At 38.7% G+C, this 24,950-nt stretch overlaps 1 protein-coding gene across 2 annotated transcripts in view; it reads left to right on the top strand.

Annotated features, from left to right (window-relative positions):
* The window catches only part of xpot (exportin, tRNA (nuclear export receptor for tRNAs)), a 76,472-nt gene that overhangs the window by 21,207 nt on the left and 30,315 nt on the right, over nt 1–24,950 (top strand). For both annotated transcript variants that reach the window (XM_073058800.1, XM_073058799.1), the window contains exons 8-13: nt 4,246–4,414; nt 6,391–6,627; nt 18,969–19,007; nt 19,095–19,157; nt 20,755–20,879; nt 23,059–23,203. In XM_073058800.1, the coding sequence (XP_072914901.1) occupies nt 4,246–4,414; nt 6,391–6,627; nt 18,969–19,007; nt 19,095–19,157; nt 20,755–20,879; nt 23,059–23,203 (778 nt within the window). The remainder of the gene's footprint in view (nt 1–4,245; nt 4,415–6,390; nt 6,628–18,968; nt 19,008–19,094; nt 19,158–20,754; nt 20,880–23,058; nt 23,204–24,950) is intronic.

A 24,950-nucleotide genomic window follows, 5' to 3' on the forward strand; every position in this document is an offset into this window, starting at 1 on the left:
GTTAGATATATGTATCATTGGGATCTCTTCTGGGGAGCATATGAAGGGCTTCTGCACAAAAGGGACAGGTTGCGCCTGAATCTGAGGGGGTCCAATATGCTTGCGGGTAGGTTGGCTGGAGTGGTTTGGGAGGGTTAAAACTGATTTGGCAGGGAAATGGGAACCGGAATGATAGTGCTGAGGATGAGTAGTTGGTTTACAAACCGAGGCAATGTGTAGTGCGACTCCTAGCAAGGAGAGGCTTATGACGGGGCAAAATTGCAATCAACAGGATGAGTTGCAATATAAAAGGTGGGCAAAATTGAAAAGGGTGAATACGGGACTGACAGAGTAATGTTTGAATGCACGTAGAATACTGAATAAGTGATGAACTGGTAGAAGTTACAGATTAGTATGTATGATGTAGGCATCACTGAACAATGGCTGAAAGAAGATTATAGCTGGGAGCTTAATGTATTGAAAGAACAGGCAGGTAAAGGGTGGCATTGCTCTGTTAAAAAATGAAATCAAATCTTCAGAAAGAAGTGACATAGGGTTGGAAGGTGTTGAATTATTGTGGATAGAGCTAAGGAATTACAAGGATAAAGGCATTGATGGGAGTTGTATACAGACCCTTAAACAATAAAAAAAAATGCATTCCAAAAGGGCAACGTTACAATAGTCACGTTTCAATATGCAGGTAGATTGGGAAAATCAGATTGGTCCTGAATTTCAAGAGACAGAATTTCCAGAACACCTACAAGTTTGCTTTTTGGAACAGCTTGTGGTAAGCCCACTAGGGATCAGCTATTCTGGATTGGGTGTTTTACAATCAACCAGAATTGATTAGAGAGCTTAACGTAAAAGAACCCTTAGGGGCAAGTGATCATAATATGATAGAATTCACCCTGAAATTTGAGAAGGAGAATTACAGTGGAGTAAAAGGAATTACAGAGGCATGAGAGAGGAGTTGGCCAGATTTGATTGGGAAAGAACACATGCAGGGATGGTGGCGGAGCAGCAATGGCTAGAATTTCTGGGAGCAATTAGGAAAGCACAGCATATATACATCCCAAAGAGGAATAAGTATTCTAAAGGCAAAATGACACAATGACACAACCGTGGCCAATGAGAAGTCAAAGCCAAAATAAAAGCCAAAGAGAAGGCATATTATAGAGCAAAAATTAGTGTAGTAGGAAGTTACAGGATTGGGAAGCTTTTAAAAACCAACAGAAGGCGATTTTTTAAAAAAAGTATTAAGGTAAAGATAGAATACAAAATTAAGCTAGCCAATAATATTAAAGACGATACCAGAAGTTTCTTTGGATATATAAAGTATAAAAGAGAGGCGAGGGTGGATATTGGACCCTGTGGATATAGGTTCCAGGTGTCGGGGTCATGAAGTATATGAAATTACCATTACTAGGGAGAAGGTTATTGGGAAACTGAAAGGTCTGAAGTCACGTGGACCAGATGATGTGCACCCCAGGGTTCTGAAAAAGGTGGCTGAAGGGATTGTGGAGGCATTAGTAATGATCTTTAAAGAATCATTAGATTCTGGAATGCTTGTGGTTGACTTGAAAATTGCAAATGTCACTTTCCTCTTCTAGAAGGGAGAAAGGCAGAAGAAATTAAATGATGGGCCAGTTAGAATGACCTCAGTGGTTGGGAAGATGTTGGAGTTGATTGTTAAGGATGTGGATTTAGGGAACTTGGAGGCCCATGATAAAATAGACCAAAGACAGCATGGTTTCCTTAAGGGAAAACCTTGCCTGAAAAGTCTTTTGGACAGACAAAGGAGAATCAGTTGATGTTGTGTACTTGGATTTTCAGAAGGCCTTTGACAAAGTGCCACACATGAAGCTGCTTAACAAGTTATAAGCCTATGATATTACAGGAAAGAGTCTAGTATGGATAAAGCAGTGGCTGATTGGCAGGAGGCAAAGAGGAAGTAAAGGGAGCCTTTTCTGGTTGGCTGCTGGTGACTATATGTTAATGATTTGGATGATGGAATTGATGGCTTTGTTGAAAAGTTTGCAGATAATTCAAAGTTAGGTAGAAGGGCAGATAGTTTTGAGGAAATAGAGAGGCTACAGAAGGACTTAGATTAGGAGGATGGACAAAGAAGTGGCAGATGGAAGACAGTGAGAAGTGTATGGTCATGCATTTTGGCAGAAGAAATGAAAGGGTGGACTATTTTCTAAATGGAGTGAATATACAAAAAGCTGAGGTGCAAAGGGACTTGAGAGTCCTTGTGCACAATTCCCTGTAGGTTAATTTGCAGGTTGAGTCTGTGGTGAAGAAGGCAAATGTGATGTTAGTATTCGTTTCAAGAAGACTAGAATATAAAAGCAAGGATGTAATATTGACACTTGTAATATTGTGTGCATTTTGGGTACCTGATCTTAGAAAGGACTGAAACTGGAGAGGGTTCAAAAGTGGTTCATGAAAATGATTCCAAGATTAAATGGCTTGTCATATGAAGAGCGTTTGATAGCTCTGGGCCTGTATTCGTTAGAATTCAGAAGTAACCTAATTGAAACCTATTGAATGGTGAAAGGCCTTGATAGATTGAATGTGCAGAGGATGTTTCCTATGGGGGGAAGAGTCTAAGACTAGAGGTCACAACCTCAGAATAGAGGGGCATCCTTTTTAGAACTGAGATAAGGAGGAATTTCTTTAGGCAGAGAGTGGTGAATCTATGGAATTCGTTGCCACAGGCAGCCATTTAGGCTGACAGGTTCTTGATTGGCCAGAGCATGAAGGGATATGGGGGAAGGCGGGAGTTTGGGGTTGAGGAAAAATGGATCAGCCACGATGAAGTGGTGGAGCTGACTCAATGGGCCAAATAGCCTAATTCTGCCCCTGTATCTTATGGTCTTACTATTAGATACATCTGTACACCTGCTTGTTAATGCAAATAGTTAATCAGCCAATCATGTGGAAGCAGCTCAGTGCATAAAAGCATGCAGACATGGTCAAGAGGTTCACTTGTTGTTCTGACCAGACATCAGAATGGGGAAGAAAGTAATTTAATTGACTTTGACTGTAGAATGATTGTTGGTGCCAGATGTGATTTGAGTAAAGCAGAAACTGCTGATCTGGAGCTTACAAAGAATGGTACAAAAAAACACCCAGTGAGCAGCAGTTCTGACGGCGAAGACACCTTGTTAATGAGAGAGGTCAGAGGAAAATGGCCAGACTGTTCAAGCTGACAGGAAGGGGACAGTAACTTAAATAGTCACACATTACAACAGCGGTTGGCAGATGAGCACACAACACATTGAACTTTTTAAGGGGATGGGCTAACAGCATTAGAAGATCATGAACATAAACTCAGCAGCCATTTTATTAGGTACAGTAGGTGCTGAATAAAGTATCCATTAAGTGTAAGTTACCAGCTCCACATAACCAAATCCGAATTGTCATCTCCTGATTGGTCTGCACACACATTCTTACTTGTTTCCAGTCAGGTAGGTTTCATTCCCAAACCATGAATGTTAAATCTCCTCGTTCTCAGTAATATTTTTCTTCAGGACTTTTTTGTCTGCAGTTGTTACTTAAAGCAAATTCATAGTGCATTCTTTGTATCTTATTTAACCTCCCCTACCTGCCATAGTGGGATTTCCATGTCTCTGAAAACTCTAGATTCAGTGGCATAAGCATTATGTGTAGACTCAATTTGAGCTAAAAAAACTTCAGCAGTTTTAACTGATTAAATAATGTATTGTCAGGCCTACCAATTACAGAAGGATATTTTGTGGTCTGCTAGAAACACAGAGACCGAAAAACATTAATAATACAGAGGGGAGCAGAGGATATTGGGAGTGGCAAGGGTGGAGCGCCACTGGAGGGGTGTAGGTCAGGTGGCACAGGAGTGTCAGGGGCAGAGGCTGGTGTGGGTGCGTCACACCCAGCCCTAAGACACCAGGCAAGATAGTTTGATTCATTGTTTTATTGATTCATCATTGGAGAATGTCTGGTGCTTCCCGCTACCTCCCATCTCCCTTCCCCCTTTTTCCAAGCATGATTCCCCTCTCCTTGCCCCTTTCCCACTCTCAGTCCCCATAGAGACCCATGTCAGAATCAGCTTCATCATCACCTACATATATCGTGAAATTTTGCTGTGGCGTCGGTACAGTGTAATACATAAAATTACTACAGTGTGCAAAAGTCATATGTATTTTGCACAATACTGTATGTGCTCTAATTATTTCAGATGGGTAATAGTTCATGCACCAATTTCTTTAATGCTTTTTCCCCCAGGTTTGTAAATGTGTTGCTCAGTCACATGTCAGTGGAAGTCCTCCGTGAGGAAGCCTGTGACTGTTTGTTTGAAATAGTAAATAAAGGCATGGATCCTGTTGATAAGACTAAACTGGTAGAATCACTTTGTCAGGTGCTCATGGCCTCTGGCTTCTTCAACACTGAGCAGGTCTGTGCTACAGTACGACCACAGCAAGTATTCATTTTCTTTGTATTTTGATTGTCTCCTTTGAAAGCTAATGAGATTTGCACAATATTTATGACTAATATGTACAGTTGATAGTTGCTTTTAACATTGCAACAAGGCATAAAGGTAAATGTGAAGTATGTCCAGAACTGGGGGCAAAGTCTTAAAACAGATGATTATTATTCACTAAGAATAATCTGGCAAAATAACTCTTAATATATTGCTTACATTTCTACACATCTGTGTGGCACGAGGAAAGATTGAGTAGTCTAGATCTCTTCTGTAGAGCCTGGCAAAATGGGAGGTAACCTCCTAAATTATTCACAATCCTTAGGAGGCTTGATAGGTACTTGTTTTGGAGTTTGTTCACCCTGACGGAGAAGCCTTGATGAGCTTTGTCACATGTACATAGAAGCATTGTATTAATGACCCTTGCAGTTTGAATATGTGATGGGGGAGCCTGCAAGTGTTGCCACCATAGCTCACCCACAGTTTACTAACCCTAACTCGTATGTCTTTGGAATATGGGAGGAAGCTAGAGTACATGAAGGAAACACACATGGTCACAGGGAAAACATACAGACAGTGGTGGGAATTGAGCCCTGATCACTGGCACTGTAAAGTGTTACGCTAACCACTACACTGCCTAGCTGCCTTTAGACCTCTATGTTATGTCACAAAATGCGTAGATCATTAAAGACTGAAAGGAGAAGTGAATCTTTAAAACTCTCAACCCTGGCTCACTGGGCGCATTGTAATCAGAAACTGACAGGTTTCTAAATATTAAAAATATCAAGGGACATGATGGTATAGGAGGAAAAATTATATTTGATCTTGAAAATTAGTGGACCAGATTCAAGAGACTGAAAGGCCCATTCTATTTCTTCCATTCTTATCCAAGTACTTTCTGAATGTAATGAAACCTTTTAGGGGCTGGATTCTGTGATTCTTTTGCCAATCACTATCAATCTAAGTCCTCTGGCTATTTGATTTCTTAAAGGAAATGTGTTCTTCCAGCTCACTCCAATTGGGCGACTGTTTTTATAATCTCACTGAATTATCTCTTTGAGCCTCTTCTTTTCCAAAGGCCTCTGCTCCAGCATTTATTGCAGAACTTGTCTGGAAAATATCTTCATAATTCTCCACCTGTCTCCCTGTGGTAGATTTGAATTATTCAGGACTTGTTCATTCTGCATGGAACATAGAACAGTAGAGCACAGGAACAGGCCCTTCGGACCACAATGTTGTGCTGAACCAATTAAATTAATAAGCTAGTGGCCAGCTAAACTAATCCCTCCTTCCATTTTCCTCGCATTCATGTGCCTATCTAAACATCTGTTTATTTAATGTAGCCACCTCTGCCACCCCCAGGCAGTGCATTCCAGGATCCACCACTCAAACAGGATCACCATGTTTAAATAATAAACTTGTCCCTCACCGTCTCCTTTGAAATTATCCCCTCTCGCCTTAAATTCCTCTGGCTTTAGGCATTTCAACCCTGGAGAACAAGATGCTGTCTGTCTACTCTATCGATAATCTTATAAAGCTTAATGCCTTGGCTCCCCAGTTTTCGATTTGCTGAAATATAAGATTTTTGCTGCTCTGCCAAATTCCTTTGGGTAGGAGCAGGAAAATGGAATCGAAGCACAAATTTTCTGCGTTTGTGGGGAGTAATCAGACGACAGAGACACCATGGAAACAGGAGTTTTGGTTCTGATCAGAAATCATCCATGCAGTTGACACTAGCAAACAGTGTTGGATATTAAGATTGTAAGTGCAAAGTGCATGGTGCATTATGCAACAGTTTTAATTTGGGGATATAAATTGGTTTTATTTGTCACATGTACATCAAAATATACTGTGAAATAAGTTGTTTACATCAAATCAAATCAGCAAGGAATTTGCAGGGGAGAATGTACTAAATCTCACCGATGTAATTAGAATTTTTCTTTGTCTAGGAAGATGATGTTGACTTTCTGGCAAGGTTTTCCAAACTGATTAATGGCATGGGCCAGGCTTTAATTACGAGCTGGAGTAAACTGGTAAAAGTGGGGGATGTGAAGAACAGCCAAGTCACTTTGCAGGCTGTGGAAGCTAAAGTGCCTCTTCTGCTAAAGTTGCTTGTGCATGAAGATGATGACATTTCCTCCAATATCATTAGCTTCTGCTATGACTATCTTCACATGCTCAAACAGGTAAGTTGGAAGTGAGAAGACTTTGTGTAAATGTTTGTGGCAGAGCTGTAACTGCCTCCATGAGCAATAAGCGATGAGACAATTTATCCGCAGATGCTACTTATGGTGCTATTAGGCAGGATCACTTGGGAGCAGATGTTCTCAGGGATATGCATGGCAGAAATGTGGAAGTATGACGTTCTGCACAGGTATGTTCCCTTGAGGCACAGTAAAAAAAATTCATAGGGTACAAAGGATGGGGAAAATCTAATTAAGAAAAGAAAAGTTTACAAAAGTTTCAAGAAACTAGGTACTGATAGAATTCTAGAAAATTACAAGGTTGCCAGGGCGGAGCTTGAATGAAATTAAAAGAGCTAGAAGGGGCCATAGGAAGGAACACCCCAAGGCATTCTACAAGTATGAGGAGAGCAAGAGGATAAGATGTGAGAGAATAGGACCAATCAGATGTGATAGTGGGAACATGTGCATGGAGTCGGAGGTAGCGGAGATACAGGTTTCCCCCGCTGTTTGAAGGTAGAGCGTTCCTGAGAAATGGTTCGTAAGCTGGAATGTCGCAAAGTGAAGAAGCAATTACCATTTATTTATATGGGAAAAATTTGTGAGTGTTCGCAGAACCAAAAAAAACCTACCAAATCCTGCCAAGTAACACACAAAACCTAAAATAACAGTAACATATAGTAAAAGTAGGAATGATCTGATAAATACAGCCTATATAATGTAGGAATACTTTTCTGCAATTATTGCAGCACTGTCCACCGCGGCGAAAATCTCACGCAAGCACTCTCGGCAGCACTCGCGGCAAAAACACACAGCAGAAGCGCTCTTTCCAGTAACTTTTAAGCTATGAAGCTGCCAAATCATACCAAATAACACATAAAAATACGCAGCCTATATAAAGTAGAAATAATGTATGTACAGTGTAGTTTCGCTTACTACCGGAATGGGGAAGACAGTGAGCACACTGATGATGGTGTATTAGGCTGAGTTGTCGGAGGTTGGGGGTGGTGGGAGGTAGAGGAGACTGGGGTTTCATCTCATTGTCGTCGGTTTCCATCCAGGCATGTAGGTCACATTCTTCTATGTCTGCCTGCCTCGACATCGAAGGTCGAGTTTCATCGTCTGCTGTGGCTAATGTGGAAGGCTTGAAAAACGACAGTGTGCTTGACTGCTTAGCCTCGCACATTTTTCTATCATACACTTCTTTGTAAGCACTCAAACCATCCTGCAATTATGCCCTAAACCTACGTACCCTTTCAAAACTAAAGTCATACTTTTCTGCAATCATTGCAGCGTTGTCAATCGCAGCGAAAATCTTTAAAAAAAATTTTTTATTGAATTTTCAAATAGGTTACAAAATAGAAGGAAAAATAAATAAATATATACCAACCCACCCCCCTCCCCTTAACCCCTCTCCCCTAACATATCCCTATATATAAGAAAAAGAGAAAAAAAAGAAAGAAAGAGTGTCTGGATATCAGAAGATCCCCACATGCTTCATGGAATTCAAATTAGCTTTAATGTGTATATGTATGTTTCTTTCCCCAGATGGCCAATAATTTTATCTTCGGAGCACCTATATATTTAATCCTATCTTTTGTAAATAAGGGCACCAAATTTTCAGAAATGTATCATATTTATTTCTTAAATTATAAGTAATTTTTTCAAGTGGAATGCAGCTGAAAACTTCTTTCTTCCAACAATCTATACTTAAGTATAAATCCAATTTCCAAGTAACTGCAATAGCCTTTTTGGCTGCTGCCAATGCAATTTTTATGAACTCTTTCTGATATTTGTTCAGTTTGGGTTTTGGTTTTATCCCTTCAATATCACCTAGTAAGAATAATATTGGATTGTGTGGAAGCTGTGTTTCAATAATTTGTTCCAGTAAAACTCTTAAATTTGTCCAAAAAGGTTGAATTTTAAAACAAGACCAAGTAGAGTGTAAAAAAAGTACCAATTTCTTGATTACATCGAAAACATTGATCAGATAAATTTGAATTTAATCTATATTTTTTGTGGTGTAATATATAATTGATGTAAAAAGTTATATTGTACTAATCTCAGTCGAACATTTATTGTATCTGTCATACGGTCAAGACATAATCTTGACCAACTTGTTTCATCAATTTTAATATTCAAATCAGTTTCCCATTTTTGTCTTGACTTATGAATTCCTTGTTTAATTGCCTGTTTTTGAATCAAATTATACATACCAGAAATACATTTTTTAATTTTTCCTTTATGAATTAAAGTTTCTATTTCATTAGGTTTCGGCAATAACATTGTTTGACCCAGTTTATCTCTTAAATAAGCCCTTAATTGGAAATAACAGAAAAGAGTGTTATTTGATATTTTGTATTTATTTTTTAATTGGTCAAATTATATTAATATACCTCCTTCAAAACAGTCTCCTATATATCTAATCCCTTTGTGAAACCAGTTATATAAAAGTTGATTATCCATTGTAAAAGGAATAAGTTTATTTTGAATTAAAGGTCTCTTTGCTAATAAAGATTTCTTTATCTCATCATCAACATTTATCTTATTCCATAAATCAATCAAATGTTTTAGTATAGGAGATTCTTTCTTTTCCCGTATCCATTTAGATTCCCATTTATATATAAAACCTTCTGGTATATTTTCTCCTATTTTATCTAATTCTATTCTAATTCATGCCGGTTTATCTTCATCAAAAAAAGATGCAATAAATCTAAGTTGATTTGCTTTGTAATAATTCTTAAAATTTGGTAATTGTAACCCTCCTAGGTCAAATTTCCATGTCAATTTTTCCAACGATATTCTTGATATCTTACCTTTCCAAAGGAATTTCCTCACACATTTATTTAACTCTTGAAAAAACTTCTGTGGTAATTGTATTGGTAGTGTTTGGAATAAATATTGTAATCTAGGGAATATATTCATTTTTACAGCATTGACTCTACCTTCTGATGTTATTGGTAACATCATCCATTTATCAAGATCCTTGAATTTTTTTCAATAATGGCAAATAATTTAGTTTATATAAATTCTTTATATCATTATCAACTCTTATACCTAAATACTTTATACCATTTATCAGCCATCTAAATTGAGTTATTAATCGACATTGACTATAATCTCCTTTAGTAAGGGATAGAATTTCACTTTTATCCCAATTTATTTTTTACCCTGATATTTTCCCATATTCTTCCAATCTAGAAGATAATTTACGCAATGAATGCAATGGGTTAGTTAGATAAATCAGAACATCATCAGCAAATAAGTTAATCTTATATTCCTCCTGATTAACTCTGAAACCCATAATATCTGAGTCAGTTCTAATTAATTCAGCTAATGGTTCTATCGCCAACACAAAGCAGGTGATAATGGACAACCTTGTCTAGTTGACCTTGTTAACTGAAATGATGTTGAAATTTGGCCATTTGTCACCACTTTAGCTTTGGGGTTAGTATTTAAGGTTTTAATTCATTTTATAAAAGATACTCCTAATCCATATTTTTCCAATACCTTAAATAAAAAATCCTATTCCAATCTATCAAATGCTTTTTCTGCATCCAAAGCAACTGCCACACTCATTTCTTCCCTCTTTTGTGCCAAATGAATTATGCTAAGTAACCGAGTTACATTATCTGCCGATTGTCTATTTTTAATAAATCCTGTTTGGTCCATGTGTATTAATTTTGGTAGGTATTTAGATAATCTATTAAATAAAATCTTTGCTATTATTTTATAGTCCGTGTTCAACAAAAAAATAGGTCTATATAATGTTGGCTTTAAAAGATCTCTGGTTTTTTTTTGGCAATACTATTAAAATAGCTGTCGAAAAAGATTCTGGAAGCTTATGCGTTCTTTCCGCTTGGTGTATTAGCTCCATAAAAGGAGGAATTAATAAATCTTTAAACTTTTTGTAAAATTCAGGCGGAAAACCATCTTCTCCTGGAGATTTATTACTCTGAAGTGATCCTAGAGCTTCTTCGACCTCTTTTAATGTAAAAGGCACATCTAATCCCTTCTGTTCTTCGGAATTCAATTTTGAGAGAGTTATTTGTGATAAAAACCTTTCTATCTGAACAATATTATTTTGTGATTCTGATGCAATTCAGAATAAAAATTTTTTAAAGTTTTGTTGATTTCTAAAGGTTTATAAGTAATTTTATTTACACTTGTTCTAATTGCATTTATCATTTTGGAAGCCTGGTCTGTTTTTAACTGCCAAGCAAGAATCTTGTGTGATCTTTCACCTAGTTCATAATATCTCTGTTTAGTTCTCATAATTGCTTTTTCTGTTCGGTATGTCTGAAGTGTATTATATTGTAGCTTCTTATTAACAAGTTGTCTTTGTTTTTCTTCTGTCATATATCTTTGAGACTCTTTTTCTAATTTTGTAATCTCTTTTTCCAATTGATCTATTTCTACCATATATTCCTTCTTAATTTTAGAAGTATAACTTATTATCTGGCCTCTCAAATACGCCTTCATCGCTTCCCATAATATAAATTTATCATCAACTGAATGTGAGTTTGTTTTTTTAAAAAAAACAATCTGTTTTTTTCATAAAATCACAAAAATCTTGACGTTTTAATATTGAATTAAATCTCCATCTGTAAATCGATTCCTCCTTATCCATCATTATTGTCATTATCAAGGGGGAATGATCTGTCAATATTCTTGCTTTATATTCCATATTTTTCACTCTGTCTTGAATATTCGCTGATAGTAGGAAAAAAATTTATCCTTGAAGAAGTTTTATGTCTATTTGAATAAAATGAATAATCTCTTTCTCTTGGGTTAATTCTTCCCCATATATCAATCAAATTTAAATCTTTCATCAATGATTAAGTTAACTTTGCTACTTTTGGTTTTGTAACAACCTTTGTTGACCTATCTAAAACTAGGTCTAGACAAAAGTTAGTCTCCACCTATTTTATCCACCTATAATATTCTCCATTTTATCATGTGCGTCAGCCAAATTCAAAAAAGCCTCTTGTATAAATTTTACATCGTTTTCATTTGGTGCGTAAATATTCATGGGTCCATAGTTCTGAAAAGATTTGACAATATATAATTACATATCTTCCCGCAGAATCAATTAATACATTTTGTATTTTAATTGGTAAAGTTTTGTTAACCAAAATTGCAAGTCCCCTCGCTTTTGAACTAAATGAAGCTGCAATAACATTTCCGACCCAATCTGTCCTTAATTTCTGATGTTCTATCTCTGTTAAATGTGTTTCTTGTATAAAAGCTATATCTATTTTCATTTTCTTAATGTATGTTAAAATTCTTTTTCTTTTCACCGGTCTATTAAGCCCATTGACATTAAAACTTTAAAAATTCAGTAAATTAGTCATTATTTTTACAGGGTTACTCCAATCTATAATAATACATAATATTTCAACTCTCGTAGTACTTTGGGGAATTATTTTTAAAATTCTTCATGTTGCTATGTGTCTCCCCTCCGATCATCCAGGCAAAGAAAGAAAAAGAAAAATAGATTATAAAGAAAAAAACAACAAAAAACTCCCCTGCTAATGTGAATGAAAAAAAACACATTACCCCCCCCCCCCCCCCCCCCCCCCGTTGTGCGGGTCATGGCAAACGCCATGATTACACACGTGAATCCCGTAGCGATCGATCTGAAGTTCCCCCAGCTCCCCCGTAGCATGAAAAAAGTATATGTAAGAGAAGAAAAAATAATATCACTACTCTCGATTAATATTTCTCAAATTTTTACATTTCTCCCCCGTATCATATAATTAAAAGTATATTTAAATATTCTTCTGTCCTTAATGTCCATCAACTCACTTCACTGTCCCCGTCTTCATCGTTAATCTGTTTCACTTTTAAATCTTTACTGTGTCTAGCGAATATTTGGGAGTTCTTGTGCAAACTCCTCTGCATCCCGATGATCAGTAAAAAATCTTTTTTTTTCATCATCCAAAAAAATTATCAGTGTTACCGGGTGGCGCAATATAAATTTATAACCCTTTTCCCATAAAACTTTTTTCGCTGGATTAAATTCCTTCTTTCTCTTCAAAAGGTCATAACTTATATCAGGATAGAAAAGAACTGCTTTCCCTTCTATCATCAATGGCTCATTTCTCTTTCTGGCACATTGGACAGCTGCCTTCAGGATCTTTATCTTGATATCTTAAGCATTTTATCAAGGTTGGTCGTGGATTTTGATCAGGTTAAGGTTTTGGTCTTTAGGCTTTGTGGACCCTTTCGATTTCAATCAACTGGGTTCCCTGTTCCATTTCCAAATTTTCCGGGATCCATTTTTGAAATTTTTTTTATTGAATCCTCTCCCTCTATCCCTTCTTTAAGACCAACAATTTTAATATTTCGTCTACTAAAATTTTCAAGCACGTCTATTTTTTCCAACAGTCGTTTTCTTTCTGATGTCCAGGCAAGAATATTATCTTGCATTTTATTCACTCTATCAATAGTGTCTCCCGTTTATTCTTCCAACTTTTTAAACTTTCTTGTCCATTTTCTCCTGTTTTTTCACCATTTTATCAAACATGGTCTTCATATTTTTAATATCTTCTTTTATTATTTTAAATGTTTTTAATTCTTTTAATTCATGCATTATTTGCACCAAAGCTTTTCTTATGTCTCCAGAAGATCTTCCACCTCCAACCTCTTCCTGTTGTTCTTTTGCCTCCTCCTCTTCATCTGTATGTTCTAGAGAATCCGAATCCACCTCGGATTCATTTTCACTTCCACTTCTAATCGTAGCTGGGATTTGTAGTTAAAATTGCTCGTGTTTGCGCATGCCCCTTCCTTCGCGCACACGCAGTTCCTGTTGTTCCTTCTTGGAGACTGTTGATGTTGCCGCCGATTCCTGTTCTGTATCGCCGGAGGTAAGATGCACTTGAGTCCGAGGCTCCTTCATGATGGCCGGCCCAGCTTGTACTGTCTTCAAAGTACTAGTTTTCTTCTGTGTCTGTTTAGGAGGCATATCTAAGGGAAATCCTGAGTAGTTTAGACGTAGTTTTTAGAAAATATTTACTAACTTTTCTTTAAGTAATTTAAATAATAAAGTTTAAACATTTATTTAAAATAATATTTAAAATAAAAGAAGATATTAAAAATATGAAGACCATGTTTGATAAAATGGTGAAAAAACAGGAGAAAATGGACAAGAAAGTTAAAAAGTTGGAAGAATAAACGGGAAACATTAATTTATTAGTTTTTTACGGAAGAGCTGGATTTCCATGTCTCGATCCTACGTCATCACGTAACTTCCCAATAGCAGTGAAAATCTCTCACAATTGCTTCCTGTTCAGTTCCTGGATGTCTGCACTTTTGGGCCGTTTGCTACTGCGTTCGGCTTCAATTGTTACCCTTTCTTCTTCATCAGCTCTTCATCTCTCAGTTCTTGGTCATGGGATACCAAAACCTCTTCAACATCAATCTTTGTCAACTTCCACAAACCCTTAGCCAAATTCACTATATCCTTACTTCGTTCACCACGATCGAAACGCTTTATTATGTCTGGTTTTACACTAAGTGTAACACCTTACCCGCTCTTTTAGGCTTTTCTGATACCTTAGAGTGCATCTTGCTGACAGATGCACAAAATAAATCAACATAAAGCACAGATGCTCACAGGCACGTGTTTAAGCAATGCCGGCTAGAATGCAGTTCCGGGGGAGGAGCTTGGCTGCTCGGCGCGCACGCTGCCTTTTTTCGTAACAGTGAAAACACCTTCTGTTAGTGAAAACAGGTAACTAATGTAGGTCTTTCGTAACAGCGAGTTGTCATAAAGTGAACATTCGAAAAACGGGGGACACCTGTACTTAATGAATACTTCAGTATTCACCGGGGAAAGGACCTTGGCAATTGTGGGGATGACTTACAGTGGACTGAAATGCTTCAGCATATAGACTTTAAGAAAAAAAGATGTGCTGGAGCTTTTGAAAAGCATTAAGTTAGAGAAGTCACCAGGACCAGACGAAATATACCCTAGGCTACTGTGGGAAGCGAGGGAGAAGATTGCTCAGCCTCTGGCAATGATCTTTGTGTTATCAATTGGGACAGGAGAAGTACCGGAGGATTGGAGGGTTGCAAATGTTATTCCCTTGTTCAAGAAACGGAGTAGAGATAACTCAGGAAATTATCGAAGTGAGTCTTAATTTAGTGGTGGACAAGTTGCTGGAGAAGATCCTGAGAGGCAGGATTTATGAGCATTTGGAGAGAGACAGTCTGATTAGGGATAGTCAGCATGGTTTTATCAAGGGCAGGTTGTGCCTTACAAGCCTCATTGAATTCATTGAGGATGTAACAAAACACATTGATGAAGGTAGAGAAGTGGATGTAGTGTATATGGATTTCGGTAAGGCATGGGATCCAAGGAGACCTTGCTTTGTTGATCCAGAATTGGCTTGCCCACAGAAGGCACAGAATGGGTGGTTGTGGATAGTTTGTACTCTGCATGGAGGTTGATGACCAATGGTGTACCACAGGGATCTGGTCTAAGACCGCTCCTCTTTGTGATGAGGAAGTAGAAGTGTGGGTTTGTAAGTTTACTGATGACATAAAAGTTAGGGGTGTTGTGGATAGTCTGGAAGGTTGTCAGAGGTTACAGCGGGACATCAATTGGGTGCAAAACTGGGCTGAGAAGTGGCAGATGGACTTCAACCCAGATAAATGTGAGATTGTTCATTTTGGAAGGTCAAATTTGAAGACTATATAATATGAATGGTAAGACTCTTGGCAGTGTGAAGGATCAGAAAGATCTTGTGGTTCATGTCCACAGGACACTCAAAGCTGCTGTGCAGGTTGACAGTGTTGTTAAGAAGGCGTATGGTATGTTGACATTCATTAACCATGGGATTGAATTCAATGGCCGTGAGGTAATATTACTGCTATAGAAGACCTTGTTCAGATCCCACTTGGAGTTCTGTGTTCTTGGAGCGAAGGAGGATGTGAGGCGACCTGATGGAAGTGTATAAGATGATGAAGGGCATTGATAGTGTGGATAGCCACAGGCTTTTGCCCCATGGATGGAATGGCTAGCATGAGGGGGCATAGTTTTAAGATGCTTGAAAGTAGGCACAGAGGGGATGTCAGGGGTAAGTTTTTCACACAGAATGGTAGGTGCGTGGAATGTACAGCTGACGTCGGTGGTAGAGGCAGATACGATAGGGTCTTTTAAGAGACTCAAGATAGGTACAGGGAGCTTAGAAAAATAGAGGGCTATGCAGTAAGGTAATTCTAGGCAGTTTCTAGAGAAGGTTACATAGTTGGCACAACCTTGGACTGGAGGGCTTGTAATGTGCTGTAGATTCCTATGTTCTAAGTATCTATACATAGAACACTACAACACAGTACAGGCCCTTTGGCCACAATGTTGTGTGGACCTTTTAGCCCATTCCAAGTTAATTCTAACCCTTTCCCCCCATAACCCTCCAGTTTTCTATCATCCATGTGTCTGTCTAAGAGTTTCTTCAATGCCCTTAATGTATCTGCCACCACCACCACCCCTGTTAGGGCGTCCCGTGCAGTCACCGCTCACCATGTAGTGAATGTTTCTTTCTTATATGGGATGAGGTAGAAATCAAGCCAGCATTGACTGGAGGGGCCAAAGAGCTATTTCTGTGCTGTCGTGCTGTATAACCACATTTCCTATCCCCAATTTGACCCTTAAGTTGGTTGATTGTTCAGTGATAACGAGCTGACATATTGAATAGAAACTTTCCCAAAATGTAAATTACATATAACATTTCTTCATATAAAATCTATAATAACCGTCTGGATATGAAATAAAATGTTCCTATACCTGCTTTGAAATCCTTTTTTAAACATGGGACTTCATTTAATGACACTTGAAAAATCCAATCATTTGAGATCTAATCATTTGCTGAATCCTTTCATTTGATCCTTGTTCTGTTAGATATCAGTCCAAAGGGTTTCAGCATTGATAGTATTGTTAAACTAAGTAGCTTGAAGATTTATTTGGCATTATCATTGTTTATAATTAACTTTATGCTAGATGAAGATAGGACTGTGCAGGCATAATTGCCATGTCGTAAACTGAAGCACTTTTGTCATTGAGCCTGTGTCAGAGAGGTGGTTAGTCTTTTCTTCCCCCTTACACATCACACCAAAAGCATGCAGTCCTCTTGTTATTATAATTGCTTTATAGCTTCAATTGCAATCTGGAGTAAGATGCGCTTGCTTTATATGACTCTACTATTTTGAGCCTGAACAATATTTCCTCCAAAGGAAGTGGTTAAGTGGGTTCTTGGTATCAATTTAATCTGTATATAACACCTGGTTTCAGGACCCAACTCTCAATATGTTAGTACTTAGTATTTAATAAATTCCGCTATTGCACCATCAGAGGTGTACAGCATGGAAACAGACCCTCTGGCCCAACTGGTTTATGCTGACCAAGATGCTCATCCAAGTTGGTCCCATTTGGACACACATTCAATTTTTACCATAATTATTAAATCTCTCATGATGAGGGGAACTTCACTTCAGGTTATTTTTCCCTTTTCCCTTCCCAAAATTATAATGATAGCAGTCTAACTCAATCTGATGACTTACACAGGCACAATCAAGCAGCAAATATCACTCACCAAAATCTTGCTTAAAATTCAAACTCCTAAAAGACACCAGACCTTACTGTAAATACAAGCACAGTCCAGTTTTAGAGTCAGAGTCCTACAAGTTTAATTATGACCAATCCACTATTACAGATAGGACGATCTATAATAACCGTCTGGATATATTACAGTCGGCCCTTCTTATCCGCGAGTTCCGCATGCGCGAATTCAACCAGCTGCGGATGGAGAAAACCCGGAAGTGTTCTTCCAGCACTTGTTGTTCGAGCATGTACAGACTTTTTTTCCTTGTCATTATTCCCTAAACAATTCAGTATAACAACTAGTTTACACAGCCTTTACATTGTATTAGGTATTATAAGTAATCTAGAGATGATTTGAAGTATACGGGAGGATGTGCATAGGTTATCATGGATCGGGATCGAAAAAAAATCGTAAGTTCTCAATATGTAAGTCCGAACAAGTACATCTGCTATTATTAAGCATCAGTTAGTCAAACATTTGTCTTTCTATATAGTATATATTTTACCTTTCTATGCATATAAAACACTTAAGAACGTATGTTTCAGCGCCGGGCTTGGGAAGTTCCCGAGTTCGATCCAGTGACAGACCACTTTCGAGTGCACTCTCCTTTCGTGCCTGGTTGATGTGGAGGATCAAAAACCCAAAACCCAGTAATTGAACCACATGTGTTGCTTAGTAATAATTGTAGCTTTCATCGGGGCAGGACGTTCTCATTTTATCCTTTAAAATTGTTCTGATTGTTGACCAACTGTAGCCTAACGCTTTTCCAATGACTGGTGGTGGTTCACCTCTTTATTATTTCCACTTTATTTTCAATCATGATTACGATTATTTTCGTGAACAGAAACATTACAGATTCAGAGCTCGGCCACCGGGGTCCTAATGTCCCCTGCACTGGGGCAGGTTAAATAAGGTCTGGGGTTCTGCTGGGTCCTAAGGTCCACCGCAGTAAGATAGGTTGAATAAGGGACTTGAGCATCTGCATTTTTTGGTATCCGCGAGGGGTCCGGGAACCAATCCCTTGCGGATAAGGAGGGCCGACTGTATTTCAGGGTAAACAAGCAAGAGCAACTTAATAGATATTGCCATTCCAAGCGTGCATAACATACAGAAATCAATAAGTAAAAACACAGAAATATGCTGAAATAAAAGAGGAAATTGAAAGTCTATGGAACATGAACAGGGTGTACATTGTCCCAATTGTAATATCTACAACTGGTATCATCCTAAAGTCACACAATAGTAGTCAACTAATAGGCCTACACAGCAATATTTACGTAAATCTCCAGAAAGCCACAATACTAAATACCACTAGAATAGTCTAAAAGTCCCTAGCAATTGAGAAATGAGTGTGCTTGGCTATATCCTACCTCAGGTTTTCCCAGCTTGAGCTGAGGAAAAAAATAAAAATGATAACATATTTACAGAGCACTTTTCATACAGACTATGTAGTTCAAAGTGCTTTATAATGGGATAAAGTGCAAACATGAAAATGATAATAAAAAAGATGTTAGTTAAAGGGAAACTTTTTTAAAAAGGAACTGAAGGAGGGTGAGATGTCACTAATGCTTCCCTTTACCTGGTTGCTTATCTGTGTATCTAGGTTTTGAGACACTATTTCCCTTTGTTTTTGCAGTTTAGGCAAATACCAGTGTGGGGTGGGTAGCCTTGCAGGCTTAGAATTTGGTAAAGAGAACTGCATCCACAAAATTATATCAAACTTTGTTGCTTTCTTTTCAGCTCCCTGCATTGACTGAACAGCAAAAGGCCAACGTTGAGGTAAACCGAGATGTTTGTATCAGATAAAACATCCTGTTACATTTCAGAGAGTTACTTTATATTCTAATGATCTTTTCTTAATTGCAGGCAATTATGCATGCAGTTATAAAGAAGTTAACTTATGATGAAGAATATAATTTTGAAAATGAGGTAAGAATATTGAGCACTTAAATGAGTGCAGCCTATGTTCTTTAAACTGACAAGTCTCATTGAAATACTTTTTATACTCAATTAGGTAGTGTTGATTGGAAAACCTGACCTCACTGGTAAGTCCATTGACAGTACATCACTACCAATAGGTGCTGTTTGGCTTACACCAAACTAGTGTTTAGTCTGATGGCCAAAAAGCTCAATTTTGGTTTCATCAGACCATAGAACCTTCTTCCCGCTGACTTCAGAATCTCCCACGTGCCTTATGGTAGATTCTAGCCAAAATTTCATGTGAAAATTTTCAACAGTGGCTTTCAGTTTGCCACTCTTCCATAAAGCTGCAAATGGTGAAGCACCCAGGCAACATTTGTTGTATGCACAATCTCTCCCATCTCAGCCACTTGAAGCTTGTAACTTCTCCAAAGTTGTCATAGGTCTCTTGGTGGCCTCCCTCATGAGTCCCCTCCTGGCACGGTCACTCAGTTTTTGAGGATGGCCTACTCTAGGCATGTTTACAGCTGTGCCATATTCTTTCCTTTTCTTGATGGCTGACTTAACTGTACCCCAAGAGATACTCCGTGACTTGCAAATTTTCTTGTATCCATCTCCTGGTTTGTGCCTTTCAATAACCTTTTTGCAGAGTTGCTTGGAGTGTTGTTTTGTCTTCATGGTTGAGTTTTTGCCAGGATACTGACTCACCAGCAGTTGGACCTTCCAGATCCAGGTGTATTTTCACTACAATCTATTGAAACACCTTGACTGCACATGGTGATCTCCATTTAACTAATTATGTAACTTCTAAAACCAATTGGCTACAGTAGTGATGATTTGATGTGTCCTATTGAAGGTGGTGAATACTTTTGCTATCAATTATTTTATGTTTTGTATTTATCATTAATTTAGATCACTTTATAGCGATCTGTTTACACTTCAGTGTCAAAAGAAGCCAAATTAAATCCACTGTGATTCAATGTTGTAAAACAATAAAACATGAAAACTTCCAGGGGGAGATGGGGGAGGGGTGTGTGTGTGTGTGTGGCACTATACATGACTACTAGCCTGTTGCACATATTGGATGACACTTGGAAAATTGACTCAATTGTGAAATCAATATCAAGGCATTTAACAAAACATTTTTTTCTCTGTTTAACTCTTTACTTCCTTGATAGATTTGTAAAATTGACTTCCAATTAAATAAGAAATTGTGTAAATCTTTTATAGCCAGTATTGTAAGACTCTAAGACACAGGAACAGAATCAGTCAGTCTACGAGTCTACTCAGCCATTCAATCATGACTGATTTATTTTGCCCACGTTGTATATGAATGTGGAGAAAATGAAATAATTGCGTAATAACTGTTGGAAATGTATGTAAATAGGCAAATTTGCATTCTGGTTGCATCCTGATGTATGCTGTTTGTGTTTCACTTTTCCAAGCAAGCTACATGAGAGCACTGTACAGTTTATTAAACTAATTTGACAAACTGTTCAGGTTTGTTTCACTGTACTGCTCAGTAAATTTATGCTTGTAAGATTTAATTTTGTAACAAGCACTTGTTTATAGTGCATGTGTTTTCCCCCTCGTAATTTGCTTTTAGGGTGAAGATGAAGCCATGTTCCTTGAGTACAGAAAGCATTTAAAGTTGCTGTTGGACAGATTGGCACAAGTTTCTCCTGAATTACTTTTAGCTGCTGTTCAAAGAGTCTTTAACACAACGCTGGAGTAAGTGCTCATTTCTTGCCCCAACCTAAATAAAAATGTAACCATATTTGCCAATTATTAGCTTCTGTTTCACGATTAATTTCTCTTGGGCACTTGAGTGTTGTGTTAGCGTGTGTTGTGAGTAGGAAGAGTGGGAGGTGTCTCATATACGGTATATATGGTGCATTGCACTCTTCAGCAAACCATGTGATAGGTAACATCACAACTTCATGGCAAACAAAATTTGAATAGGATCATATTTATTTGCATTCTCTTACCTTTATGACCATTTGTTAAAATATACGTTGCTAAAACTATACGAATCCAGATCTTAATCCTTGATGGAATTTTAAGTGTATGCCCTACCTAAGCTGTACTTAATCTTCTGTGAAATCGTGCCTGCTCATACTTGTCTTCTTTGAGTTCACCTATCCTTCAGGATTCCATATATAATCTGAAATTACTGTAAGGTCTAAGCATTTCACATGGAAGAGGTGTGATCACTGTCTTCACTTTTCTCTGCCCTCTAGTCTTATGTGCCTCCCCAACCTGGGAAAAAAGACTGGCTATTCTTTGTGATTTTATTTTTTATTTAGAGATATAGTACAGTACCAGGCCCTTTCAAAACAATGAGCCCACACCATCCAATTACACTCATATGGCCAATTAATGTACTAACACATAGGTCTTTGGTAAGTGGGAGGATACCCACGTGGTCATGGAGAGAATGACAGACAGCATTGGAACTAATGCTACGCTACTATGCTTATGAGGTGATCCTTCATCCTTCCACTCACCAAGGGAAACAGTGCCAGCTTAATAAGCCTCTCCTTGTGCTTCAGCCTGGTAACATCCTTGTGAAACTTTTCTTAGTTGACATCCTTCCTGTGCCTTGCTGTTGAGAACTGTGAACAGCACTCAAAGTGTGTCTCACCAGCATTTTGTCCAGTTGTGACATGATGTCCTAGCTCTTGTATTCAAGATGTGCCAAACACCATCTTTACCACCCTGTCCACTTGTGTTCCTACTTACCCTTATGCCCTCTCCAAAGCCCTACCATTAATTGTGTATGTCCTGCCTTGGGTTCAGTTTGCCAAAGTGCATCACTTTGCACTTGTCTGAGTTAAATCCCTTGGCCCACTTTCCCAGCTGTTCTTGTTGTATTTGTTTGTATAGATCCTGTTGTGTCTTTAGATAACTTTTACTGTCCACTGTACCACCAATTTTGGTGTCATCTGCAAACTTACTAATCATGCCACATACATGCTCATTCAAATTGTTAATATAGTTAAAGGCTTTTGCATACTATTCTAGTAATTTTGCTGCTATTGCAAAAAACAAATGTCATGACATATGTGAGTGATGATAAACCCGATTTTGATATGGGTTTGTGTTGTGGACTGAGAATGGGAAGGAGGCAGGGAGAGGGGCATCCTGGTTGGGGAAAAGGGCAAGTGAGAGTGGAGAGAGCGGGAAGCACCAGAGACACATTCTGTAATGATCAATAAACCAATTGTTTGGAATCAGATGACCTTGCTGTTGTCTCAGGGCTGGGTGTGTCTGGACCCATGCCACCCCCACCCCTGGCACTCCTCTGCTAGCTGTCCCTCACCCCTCCCATGGCGCCCCACCTGTGCCATTCCCAACATCCTTTGCTCCTGCTGGATTTACAAATTTGCTGTCCGCTCCATGTTTTCAAATATCGTACGGTACAAAAGTCTTAGACACATCAATGTAATATGCCTAAGACTATTGCACAGTACTGTAGATGAGAAACAACAGTGGACAGCACCAAACCCAGTGGTACACCCCAGTCATAGACCTCCAATCAGAATAACAGCCCCTATTCACACACTCAGACTCCTACTGCAAGCAAATTGTGTACCCAATTTACTTGCTCACCCTGGATTCTAAAGATCTATTGATCCAGCCTAGCGTCTCATGCAAGACAAAGCTTAAACTTCATTCACTCCAACGCTGAACTGATTCCACAACCCATGGACTCACCTTTAAGGACTCTACAACTCGTGTTCTTGATATTTTTTGCTTATTTATTATTACTATTTTTATTACTATATGTAGCTTGTTGATTTTTTGCACTTTGGTTGTCCTTTTCCATGTAATTTTTCATTGATTCTCTTGTTTCTTTCTTTTTAAACATATCCTTTTGTTAAACTTGTGCCCCTTATCTCCCCTTTAGGAACTGGCAGAATACGAGGTTCATGGACGTGGAAGTGGCTTTGAGGCTGTTGTTCATGTTGGGAGAAGCAATCCCGGCGTCCCATAGTGCACACTTCTCGGGAGACAGTGCGAAAGCCAGTGCTCTGCAGGAGATGATGCACACAGTTGAGTTCACCTTACCTGTAATCTACTCACTCTGTTGGGGGGAGCTGCCAAGTCTCTATTTTAAGAAAGTTGTCTTAAAGATAAGTTTGATGCTGGTAGTGTGAAATGGTGCTACAAGTTAGTTTGTTAATCCAAAGTATGGCTCAATTAGCTAGAAAGGGTAGTGTTTATTTTAATTTTCCAACCCTGCACCTCACTGCAGGCGCGTTATCAAGGTGTGTTTGGAATATGTCACCAATTCAATTAGAATAATAGTGCAGTGCGGCAGGGAGCCTTTCAAACTGCTGTGCCTCTTTGAATGTGTAGCTCAGTATAGCCTGGAGCTGCTCATTTCTGTCTGACACAAGAGACTGAAGATGCTGGAAATCCAGAGTGACATGTACACAAAATGCTGGAGGAGCTCAGCAGGTCAGGCAGCATTTGGGTGACACAGTAGTGTAGTGGCTAGCACACTGCTTTATAGTATAGGCGGCTGGGGTTCAATTCCTACGGCTGCCTGTAAGGTGTTTGTATGTTCTTCATGACCCCGTGGATTTCCTCTGGGTTGTAGGTTAATTGGTCATTGTAAATTGTCCCATGATTAGGCTGGGGTTAAATCAGGAGTTGCTGGGCCGCATGTCTGGAGGGGTCTATTCCGTGCTGCATCTCAATAAATAAAAATCTATAGAGAGAATAAACAGTTAATGTTTTGGGCTGAGATTTCATCAGGATTAGAAAGGAAAGGGGAAAGATGTTAGAGTAAGAAGGTGGGGGAAGTGGTAAGAGTACAAGCTAGAGGGTGAAGCCTGGTGGATGGGAGAAGGGGGTGCAGTGAGAAGCTGGGAGTTGATAGATAAAGAGCTAGTGAAGGAGGAATCTGATAGAGGAGAGTGATGGGAGAAAGGGAAAGAAAAGTATGGAGGGGCATGATAGGCAGGTGAGGAGAAGAGGTACGATTGATAAGTTTGTGGCCCAGGGTAGAAGGAGTCAATTTTGGAAAACCTTGCACATTTATTTTTCCTACATTTACACACTTATTCCAGCGGTCGTGGAACAAATGGATCCCTTCTTTGTAGAAGTCGGCATCTTGGACCTTCGGAAGTGGTCCACAGCAGGGGTGTTTGATAAGTTTGTGGCCTAAGGTAGAAGGAGATGAGTTATTAACTTCAAACTTACAGCATTTTCACTCAAGAGTTGAACTGCACGTGCATGTAATGAGTGGTATAACTCACCTCCTTCTACCTTAGGCCACGAACTTATCAATCACCCTTGCTGTGGACCACCTGGAGGCCCAAGACACTCTCGTTACATGCACGTGCAGTTCAACTCTTTGAGTGATTATGCAGAAAGTTTGAAGTTAATAACTCATCTCCTTCTACCTTAGGCCACGAACTTATCACCCCTCGTAAGAGGAGAGCCAGAGGAGGGAATGGAAGAAGTGGGAGGGAAGGGGGAAAATTACAAAAGTTAGTGAAATCAGTGTTTGTGCCTTCAGGTTGGAGGCTATCCAACTCGAGAGTGGTCTCGGTGGCGGTAGAGGAGGCCATGGACTGACGTATGGGAATGGGGATTGGAGTTAGAATGGTTGACCACTTCTGCAAAAATCCTGCTTTTTGCAGAAGTCTTTAACCATGCAGATTAATCCTCTGCAAATACTGAGATCTGAGAGATTTTTATTCGGGTAGGTTCATCCGATGGGCTCCCTCATATCTAGGATGACCCCATTAGGGGAGGGGAAACAGGTCAATAATTCCTACTTTTAAAATA

The sequence above is a fragment of the Hemitrygon akajei genome, chromosome 10, assembly GCF_048418815.1.
Source record: "Hemitrygon akajei chromosome 10, sHemAka1.3, whole genome shotgun sequence".
Lineage (NCBI taxonomy): Eukaryota > Metazoa > Chordata > Chondrichthyes > Myliobatiformes > Dasyatidae > Hemitrygon > Hemitrygon akajei.